Raw genomic sequence first — 11,025 nt, 5'->3', positions numbered from 1 at the left:
TGAGTTCGATCCCCGACCGAGTCATACCGAAGACTCTGAAAATGGTACATGCTGCTTTCTCTGCTTAGCACTCAGCACTAATGAGGAAGAGTATGGGAGTTAAACACACATCACTACCAGCGAACCAGCCCCCTGCTGTAGTGACTTGCACAAATGTGTGGCCCAAGGGCTTCGAAGTGGAGATGGGTGCCACCCTACGCATCAGTAGATGTATGGGCAAACTGTAACTTTTTTTTTTTTTTTTATACATGGTTGTTTAGTAGGTGTAGTCTACATATGCGCTGTACTTAATTACTGAATGTCATTTCCTTTAAACATAGATTCGTGACCTTGAGTCGAAGCTTGACCTTGAGCGCACCACGAAACACCGGCAGGAGATCCAGGTGGGGCGGCTGAAGGAGAACATCCAGCGCCTGCAGGAGGAGCGAGACAACCTGGACGCCGCCAAGCAGCGGCATCAGGAGATCACGCGGCGCATGGAGCGCCAGCTGCGCGACTCGCGGGAGGAGTTCTCGGACTTGCAGAGGAAGGAGACAGAGGCGACGCAGAAGAAACACGACCTGGTGAGTCCTGGGAACTTGTCCTTCCTACAGGCCTATTGGTTTATTCCTGGTGATACAGAACTCTTATTGTAATATTCTCTGTAAGATCTTAATATACACACACACTCACTCACTCACTGTCCGGTTTAGCAACCGTTATTCCCTGTCTTGCAAGGGATAGACGTTGCGGTGTGTCAACAGGAATTTGGAAGAAATATTTTGGCACTTGTATTCTCTTAAATAGAACAAACTTAAGGGAACTTTTTTGATTTTCCCAAACAGGTGATTATGCAATGTTGCTTTGTTGACATCTGCTGACAGCAACATTTTCCACAGTATCTGAGCTACGTCTTACATGTTTCCAAAGTCCTTTTCTTTTGTTTTCCTGTAGGAAATGGAGATTGCAGAGATGGAGAGTAAGAATGAAGGGCTCCAGGCCGACCTGAAGCTGGCGTTCCGACGAATCGGAGAGCTCCAGGCGGCGCTGGAGGACGATGTGTCGGACAGTGGGGATGACGACAGCAGAAGGTGAGATCTCACTCTACATTGTCACTCAGACCTGTCTTCCAGGACCAGTTCCTTCCTTTGAGATAGAAATTTAATCCCATCCATCCATCCACAAAATCTTGATGACGTGAAGTTGATGTAAATGTAAGCAAAAATTAACAACATAGGCTCCCATTCAATGAGTGAGATGGAAAATATTTGACAGCCCCGCTTGCATTATATATATATATAGAGAGAGAGAGTTTCAAACAGTTGTGTGTAAGGAATCTTTATCATATATTGAATGTTTTGTTTTAATTTCTTTTATGTTAATAAATTGAATTGAAAAATAAATTTAAAAAATTTAATTGATTTTTTTTTTAATTGAATGTTTGCATTTCTGCAGTGAAAGTGAGATCTCGGACGATGAAGAGCTGACAGAGCTGCGTAAGAAGTTCCGCGCAAGAAGCCGCGACTGGAGTGACGACAGTGAGAGTGAAGGCGAAGAACCAAAGAGGCCCAGTCGCAAAATTTCCTCATCTCCCGATGCCACTGTACCGAAGGAGAATGGAGACTCGTCGCACCGTTCATCAAACCGCTACAACCTGGATGACGATGATTCAGTGTTTACGAAGAAGTCGTCATGGAGAGATTATATCAATGAAGATGACAACGATGTAGACTTGGAGTACAATAGAGAAACGAGGAGAGCTTGGAGGGAAAGCAGTGCTGATGCCGACGACGAGGAAACGGTTGTTAAAAAGCGGACAAACAGGTCGTCTTTTTCCTGCCTGAACGACATGGAGGAGGAGGAAGCCTCTGATGTGAAGAAGACAACCGCTGTCATAGATAGCACCACAAAGACTGAGAAAAAGGTGACAAGTAGCACCGCGAAGACTGAAACAAAGGCGACAGAAGACGGGGTGGAGGATGACATAGAGGCGTCCATCGAACGAGACATTGCAGAGATGAGAAAACGGCACCTACTTAGCAAGTCTTACAGTGAGGAGCAGGCGGACTCCCCTCCGGAAGACAGAAAATGGAAGCTCTCGGACGGTACAGACTTAGACTCGTTACTTAAAGACTCCTCCTCACGACACAGTAGACTCACGCTGACAGACGATGAGAAGGAGGAGATATCCACCAGACAAACGCGGATAACGGATAACGTGAACGACAGTCGTAGCAGTAGAGTCTCCGCCGTGAACGAAGAGAACCGCATTCGCAAGAGCAGGTTGCTTGACGACGGTCCGGACGACACGGTTACAAGAAATCGGCGGCTGCTCGATGACGAGATTTCTTCCGATGTACCTAAAGACGGCCTAGGTTCAGGAACTCGGACCCTACACATAGGTGGCAAGACAGAACCTTCAGATAACAGCCTAGACCAGGTGGATGCTGCAGTGTTACAAAGTCCCAGGTAAGTCCTTCTTCCAACCATTCTTCATTGCTGTGTTCTTGTTGATGTAACTGTGTCTGAATGACAGATGTAACTGAAGATGTACTGTTTGAGTGAATGGATATCTCCAAGACATTACAGTTGTAGTAATAGACTTTCTACTAGGAACTTGCTGATATGTAGAAACAATCCAACATTCTCCACCTTTTTCTCTAAAGAACCTTTGCTTACCTCCATCTGTTGTTCAGTACACTTTTTATTTGCAATTTTCCTTTGGGAGAAACACCTGAAAATGTTCCTACTTTTCACAACTTCCCTGTAGAGGCCTAGTGACCTTGTTGTATGGACGGGTTTATAACATTCCCTAGCCCTTTCAGGTTCAGACATTTGTCTATAATAGATTTTGACTCTGCAAATTTCATGAAAAATCCCATTGGACATTTTTCCAAACTCAATTGTTATGTACTGTGCTAAAAAGTATCACTATGTCATTTCACTATGTTTCCCATGCACTCTTCAATGATTTTTCACTTAAGATTCACAGTGTTTCACTACTAGAAGTTGAGTTTCGTCACATCTTTATGTCAACTCAATGATCTTGTCCTTCTTCCTGTTACCTCTAATTTCAATATTTTTTGCCCCTTGCTTTGCTGCACTTCCTAAGGAAAGACACTAAGTCATGGTATGTTCTTTTCCATTCTTCCTTGCAATTATGCTTACTAACATTGTTTTTTATTACTTTTATTTGTTCTGTTGAGTGTTAACTTTAATCTGTGCTAATTCCTGTATGAGGGCTTGCTCACCAATAATGATGTTACGCTTGTTAGATAGTAAATGCGCCAGACAGCTAGAAATAACAGAGTGATTTTGCTTTGTAAATGGTTTGTAAAAAGCCTCTGCCAACTCTAATAACGTTGAATATTGTTACATCTTGTAACATCATTATGACGGAATGTTTTGAAATGTTGATGAGCCTGCAATTGGAAGAATTGAAGTGTACTATAACCATGCCTTTGCTGCACGTTTCCTTCCTCCACACTAACCCCTCTTATCCTCAAACTTACTCTGCCTCTAGTCCCAACGGAGAATGATGGGAAAGGTTTTTACCCCAAATTGCATGGCCAGACATCTTATATAAATGTGCGATGATAAGACGTTTGCAAGAAACGTATGATACTGGACTAGAATGCTACAAATCAGTGTTGATACTAAAGTGGAAACGTATAAAATTGCATGAAAATGTAAAATGGTGCTGTGCTGAGAAAATCTGCCATGTTGCTCTGTAGTGTAGATCCTCTCTTGACACAGACTCTAACTGTACCAATTCACTCAGTAATATTGCATGGACTAGGTGGCTTTCCTCACGATCGCCTTAATCTGGTGTTTCTCTCAAAGCACATATCAGTGGGAGCCACAGGAGGGACAATGATGGGGATTTGTTGTCCATTTTGATCTCCAATGCTTGCAGTTTTGATCATTCCTTAGTTGGGATTGGATGAAAATTTTTGAATTGGAATCCATGGTGGAGGCAGCCTACTATCATCTGACAATTTCTTAACTGTCAATGTCAAATATCCTTACTCTATGGCTGGGGAAGACAGTGTAAACTACTTTGCCAGGGCCTGTTTGAAACTTAGTGAAACTTGTGTAATACACAGATCCCCAGTAGTGCCTATCATTCCCCCCCTGGGTTAACACTGATATGTGCACTAACTCCCCCCTCTCTCTCCTCCCCCCTGCGGCGGCCTCAGCATGCTGAATGCTGAAACAACTGTATTTTTCGTCCTGTTTTTCATCGTTCTCTTTCTCTACCATGTACTCCTCTGACCTGGAAGCTCCGTTTCCTGAGGAGGGTAGGGGACCATCTTTCACTCCTTCTTAGATCCATGTAGATCATACCACTCCTCATTTACATATCTGAATACTCATTATCTTAAAGACAAGCCTCATATCACGTCAATCCCTTTTCATGTCACCTTCAGTGTGTCTATTTCCTCCATCCTCTCCCTACACAACACATCTCCATCACTGCTCTTTTCTCTGTCATTTCTTTTTTCAAGTCTTTTGTTGGCTAATTGGCTCCAATTCCATATTTTATTTGTGCCCCGGTTTGAACTGGCCCAACAGCTTACGAAAGCACAAACAGAATTCAAAGGGGATGGAGTTCTTTTGAATAATACTTCTGGCAGTAGCATCTACCTAATCTGTGTTCTGTTTGCATTTCTCTTACCTTCCAGACATCTTCACACAGACTGCTGTTTACCTATTGTTCCTTTTCTTCCCTCCCTAGAGTAAGGCCCAACACTTGTGCTGACTTCCTTATCTTTATTTCAGCATGGAGCTTCACTCTGTTTTATTAGCAAGGTTTTACACAGCACACTAATTTCTATGTATAATATGTAGCTGGACAGTTTTTCTCATTGTATGTGTTGTACAGTTAACATTTGTTTGTTTTTTAGCACTCATTATATTTTTACCACATGTACAAATAGTGTAGTTGATATTACAAATTAAATGTACCTTTCACAACCTTTCTACTATTGACCCCAAGCACTCTTCAAGTGTGACATGTTATTAGATATGCATAATTGGAGTGTTGTGTGTGTGAATCTCTTAAAACATCGCATCTACTTTGTTCGCACTTTTCACACAGTCTTTCTTTACTTCAAAGCTCTTCATAACTCAGCAGCTTATCACACAATGTTACAGCACTACAGCCATGCATATTTTCATCTCCTTTCTTCTTTATAAGTATCTTCTTTTGCATTTCTCTCTGTTTTAATTTCTTCTGCTTCTCTTTCTTTTTCACCCCCTTTCTTACCCGTCCCTGTGACCCCCTCAGCTCCACTCTCACCAAGTATAGAACAAGGTTCCAAGACCCAGAGCTTGCCTTATTGCTAAACGATGATAACGATGAGAGTGACACTACATCATCGCTGTCTAAGAAAAGTAAAAAGTACTCTGAGCTTGAAGACAAAGATTTCCTACCCAAGTCGAAAACTAGATTGTCCTCCCCTCGAACTGACGATGACGATGATGACATAATGAAATATTTATCGAAACGATATAAAGGACGTTCAGAGTTAGAAGACAAGGACTTTATGCCAAAAACAAAAACCAGGATCACGTCAGACTTTGACGAAGACTTTGTCCCGTCTATGGTCATCTACGGATCAAAGGGCCGCTCAGAGCTAGAAGACATGGACTTTCTTCCCAAGTCTAAGTCAAAGTTGTCAGCAAAAGATGGGGTTGAAGATGACATTTCTTCCCTGCTTTCTAAAGGGAAGAAAACTCTTTCAGAACTGGAGGACAAAGGCATTCTTCCTGTATCCAAAGTACAGTCTTCAATCAAATATGATAAACTGGAGAATGGGGAAAACGATAGTGTAGAAGGGTCTGGTAAAAATACTAAAGATTCAGACATAAAAACGGTAAAAGAGACAGAACCTACCATTGATCTATCAGAGGCACAGAAGTCATCAGAAACTAAAGGTCTGTCTGTGCAGCCTGTGGCTGATGAAGTAAAGGTGGAGGCTTCGAAAGATGATGACAGCAAATCTTTAACCCCAACAAAAACAAAAGACCTGATGGATGATGATGAAGTTGCATCTTTGTTAGCTAAGAGGAAGAAAGGCCAGTCGGAGGAAGAGAAGAAAAATGTAAGCCCAGAACTGTCACAGGCCGTCACGGCTGCAGATCTGATGGAGCCAGACGATGTGGCGTCTTTGTTAGCTAAACGTAGGAAAGGTCAGAGTGAGTTAGAGAACAAAGGAATACTGCCCAAGACTAAATCTGAGACATCGTGGCTGGATAAGGAGCTTCCCGCTATTGTTAAGGAGAAAGCAGGACCAGATGCACCAGATAAAGATGAGGTGAAAATAAAAACAGAAAGTGAGAAAGAGAAAATTGTTAAGGCCAAGGGCAAAACTACAGAGCCTGCCAGTGAGGAGAAACAGAAAGTAGCATCAGATTTGTCTCCAGCCACTAAAGATGAAGAACTGACATCAAAGTCTACAACTTCAAAATTGGTATCTGAAGAACCAAAGCCTGTAAAAGTCACCAAGGAAGTTAAAACAGAAGAGCCAACTGATGACAAAGCTGTAAAGAGAGTGTCCTTTTTGGAGAAATACACTGAAATAGCCCTTGCTAAGGATGAAACCTTACCAACTCTGTTAGCCCAAGAATCCAAGACTGTTTCTAAGACCAGTCAAGAAACAAAAACTGTTTTTGAGGCAGACAAGGAAGCTAAAATTGTATCGAAGGCAGACAAAGAAACTAAGAATATTTCCAAGGTAGCCTCAGATACTAAACTTGCAACAAAGAAAGATCAAGGAATTTCTAATATTCAGTCTCCAACAGTCTCAAAAGCAAAGGAAGAAATTAAAACTGTTTCCAAGACAGCCCAAGAAGTAAAAACAACCAAAACAATTCAAGACACAAAAACAGTTCCGAAGAAGCTTGAAGAAGTTAAAAGTGTACCTAATGTACATAGAGAACCAGCACCAGTTTCCAAAGTTGTTAAAGAAACTAAATCCAGTTCTCAAGAAGTTGTAGAGGAGAAACAGCCAAGCCTTACAGAGGCCCTTCGAGCTGCAAACAAGCAAAATAACCTTGAATTGTTAAAGAGTAAGGTTGAGATTAAGAATGAGCTGCAGAAGATTTCCCTGGATGTACAGGAGCTGATGTCTGCAGCATTCCAACCCAGAGACTCTGACACTACAGATAAGAAGGCAGGAAGGGTCACTACCACCTTAACCAAGGAGTTACAGTCTCCCACCAAGACTGAGAAAAAGCCTGTTGCTGCAGATAGTGGTACATCGCAGCCAAAGAAAAGAGTGGACTTTAGGTCCCCTACAAAAGCCAAATCAGAATTTTCTTTTGAACCCCAAGCTAAAACAGAAGGAGCCGTTTCTTCTGAGCAAAAAGTTAGAAAAGTTTCCAGTTTGACCACCGAGTTGAGACCAACTCGCCAGGGTACCAAAGAAAGTAAACCTCCAGATCCAAAACCTCCTGAACCACCCTCTCAACATCCTCATGTTCCAAAATTCAAAAAGATCACTCCACCTGGATCTTTGGATGGTGAACTGTCTCATAGTCTGTTTGGGCTCATGAACAAGCCATCAAAATTCAAGAGAGGGAAAGTTTCTGCTCAGTTTGAATCACAGAGTCCTAATGTTGAATCTGCACCAAAGGCTTCTAAAACATTTTCCAGTTCCAAAAATACTGAAACAGCTAGAAAAGAGACAACAGTTCCATTGGATAGCAAAGTCATAAAAGCTGATAAAGACAAGATAACTGTCCAGAAACCTTTAAAGCAAGCAGAAGCCAAAGCTGAAGTTAAGAAGGCTGTGTCTGATGAAAGTAGAGTTAAAGAAAATAGAAATGTCCCTGATGTGAAAAGGGGAAGATCAAGGGACTCACCAAAATCCCAGGAAAGGCGTACGGAAGCCTACAAGGCAGCTACAAAAATCAACGAGCCGATAAAACCAAACCCGATCATGATTCGACAACCTTCCCTTCCTCAAGACATCGAACCACCCACCGAATTCCCTAAAGAGTTAGTGAAGTATGGTGCCGGTGTCAAGGAAGAAACTCCAAAAAAAGCCAGTGGCCCCAAGAAAAAGCCCTCAGCTGTCTTACAAGCTGCACTGTTCTGGGAGTCTAGAGTTGATGTAAAAAGATCAGGTAGCCCCGTGCCCAGACCTTTTAGTCCTGAACCCCAAACAAATGGCAAGAAGGCAAGCTCTGGTGGGGTAGGCAAGCAGGGTGCAGCACAGAGTGAGTCTCAGCTATTTTCTAAGCCCACGTGAGTCCACCCATCCTATCCCTTTGTTTCCTTTTGTAATACCGGTCTGCCCATCTCCGTTGTGACAGACAGAGATGTGCATGGCCATCCCTTCTCTTCACTTGTCTCTCCTGTATGTGCCCTTGTGGTCCCACACAGGTGTATGTCTACATAACCTGGAATCCTGGACTAAGATACCATACAGGGTTGTAAAGTGTCTCTATGTCCAGTTTGCTTTCTTTTTGTGAAACTCAGCCTGCTTGCTTCATTTCTGTCAGACTTTCTTCCTTTTTGTCTTTCCTTTCTGCTTTTCCTTTTCACAAATGAAGCATGTCATCTGTCCTGTGTTCTGTCTCACCATCATGTACCTTCTCTCTTCTTGTGTTCCTGTAGCATGATAAGAAAGCACAGGCCCTGACTCCCAGGGTACGTCACACACCACGTTCCTTCTATCTCTTGCTTGCAGTTTGCAGTGAGATTGTATGGGGGCACTTTGCCATGCTGGTCAACAAGAGGGCGACCTTGTAGCATGATCAGTTCTAGGTCATACAGAAATTCTAGGTCTCAGATTGGCTTCCAGATCATGCCTTTCTTTTCAAATGGGGCCAAAATTGAAGATGACAGTTATCCAAAACAGTCCAGTGTGCGAACAATGCGTGGCGTAGCAGCGCCCTCTGCTGACCAGGTGTGGCATTGCATGGTTTGGCTCCTTGACTGCTGGATGTTTCTAAAGAGTGCAGTGAAAATGTTGACACACCACACCACTCATACCCTTACCACCCCCGTCCCCCGCACAGCTTGAACCAACCTTCTAACCTCTCTCTCACTCTGTTCTTGCCTCTTCAGACGAGGGATATACAGATCAGAACTGCTTTTTGGTAATGCACAATTCCCTCCTCTTCTGTGCATCTGCTTGCTTGCCTATGAGCATGGTTGTACTGGCATGGATTCTGAACTTGTTCGCAAGTTGCATATGCGTCCTTTTCAAGCAATGTGGTGCATGTAAAATTTGGCATCTAAAAGACTATGGAATAAAGGCATAGCAACGGTGAAGTATTGAACTGCAGAAACTATGAATGCAACTCATCCAGTTCTAATGCAACCACAGCATGGTATTTGTGATGGACGTTGATGATGAAATGAACTTACTGTACTGTACTGATTATTAACCTTACCATGTTGTTACAGGTAATACAATGTACTTGTATGCCAACTTCATTTGTATGTCTTGACCATGACCCTGATGTTCCTAACAGCATGAATACAATGCATTTGTGATGGCATGGAAGTCGCCTGTAATGAAGTGATGTCCATTGGAATCATTAACCCAATATTCACCGTGGTACACTTTCTTCTGTCCCTCTGCAGAGTTGAAGTAGCCCCCGTGCGACACACCAAGATCACTAAACACGCTCCTCAGGTACCCAAGACGTTCACCTCCACAGCCAAAGTCTCCTTTTCGCGCACCCCCTCCACGTCCAAACCTGAACCTCCCCCTCGGTCGCCTGAAGTACCCCAGCAGCGAAAGAAGTACACCGATTCCGAGTTCGTATGAAGAGAGGGGGGAGAGACATAAGTATCTGGGGTAGTGTAAGTATGGATACGTATGGTGTATATATATTGAGAGTGGACACATATGATGACTCTCTCAATATGACGTGTGTATACTGAATGTGAAAATAATGGTGGTGAGGGGAAGTTAGGAAATAACCTTACATGTATAAGGTTTTACACATACAAGGTACAATCAGGAGTCAACTTGTGGAGAAATTATTATAATTTCATGTTCCTTTTTGTAATATGCATCAATCTGTGACCATTTAGATTACAATGTGGTAGTCAGCCAATACAATGTATTGAAGCTTAGGGGTTTTACATGCACACAGGGTTTACGGTATATCAATCCTTATTGAAAGAGAGAAAATTCAGAATGCAACCAGCACTAGTTGCACTATACATAAAGTGTAGTCAATTGTTAGGATAAAATTGTCTCTACGACGTGGAGGTTCTATAGGAGAAATCAGTAGGATTGTATGACCAGGTGATGTGAAGGTACTGTTAAACTATTCAACATAAATGTCAGTATATAACAGTGTATAATCTCTGAACTACTTGTATTGCTTTACTTTTAGCAAGACATTCAGATTAAGTAATGCTTTTGTTGGATGAACTAAGGTATCTATGAAATCAGAAGACAAACAATAGCAAAGATATAGTTGACGTTCCTACTGTTGAATGTAATGTAAAGGTACATAGCAAGCTTTAAGAAGGACTTGGAAGTGAATACTGGTAGTTGGAGTGACATTACTCATCGCTAGGGCAGTACCAGAGTAAGAGTTTTTTTGCTGTTCTGTGATCGCTAGCTCCTCTGTTTTTTTACCTCAAGTATACAATGTCAACAATGGTGATGAACAATGTAAAAGACTGGCTATGGCTTTATCCTCTAACTTATATGCTAATGATTAAGATATAAAAGTCCTCCAGGCCTATAGACTGAGGCCCAGGCATTACTACAGGTGTTAAAGATGATTTCCTAGCTGTATATACTTATTGATGTAAGAAGTTTGGCTTGTCTGGTGCCCAGGCTAGCCCTGGTGCCGCCAGTCGCTGCAGCTGATTCAGTATGGTAGCATTATCCAGAATAGGCTAGGCTATCCCAATGTTAAAGATTTGTCAACATAATATAATACATACTTTTTATTATGTTATTGTAATTTTCGTTTTGTTTGAAAAGTTGAGAGTCTTTTATAGGTAGACTTGAATTAGGTTTTGGTCAGCTTCTTGACATAGCAACGTTCTGTATCCAAAGATGA

At 42.2% G+C, this 11,025-nt stretch overlaps 1 protein-coding gene across 1 annotated transcript in view; it reads left to right on the top strand.

Annotated features, from left to right (window-relative positions):
- Positions 1 to 9,718, top strand: part of LOC118426145 (unconventional myosin-XVIIIa-like) — a 96,452-nt gene extending 86,734 nt beyond the window's left edge. Inside the window, exons 35-40 of the mRNA XM_035835407.1 lie at positions 321 to 563; positions 934 to 1,070; positions 1,435 to 2,448; positions 5,270 to 8,233; positions 8,606 to 8,638; positions 9,581 to 9,718. Coding sequence (XP_035691300.1) covers positions 321 to 563; positions 934 to 1,070; positions 1,435 to 2,448; positions 5,270 to 8,233; positions 8,606 to 8,630 — 4,383 coding nt within the window. The 3' untranslated portion in view covers positions 8,631 to 8,638; positions 9,581 to 9,718. The remainder of the gene's footprint in view (positions 1 to 320; positions 564 to 933; positions 1,071 to 1,434; positions 2,449 to 5,269; positions 8,234 to 8,605; positions 8,639 to 9,580) is intronic.
- Positions 9,719 to 11,025: the final 1,307 nt, after the last annotated feature.

This window comes from Branchiostoma floridae, chromosome 11 (genome assembly GCF_000003815.2).
Source record: "Branchiostoma floridae strain S238N-H82 chromosome 11, Bfl_VNyyK, whole genome shotgun sequence".
Taxonomy (NCBI): Eukaryota; Metazoa; Chordata; class Leptocardii; order Amphioxiformes; family Branchiostomatidae; genus Branchiostoma; species Branchiostoma floridae.
This window is presented reverse-complemented; position numbering and strand designations above follow the sequence as displayed.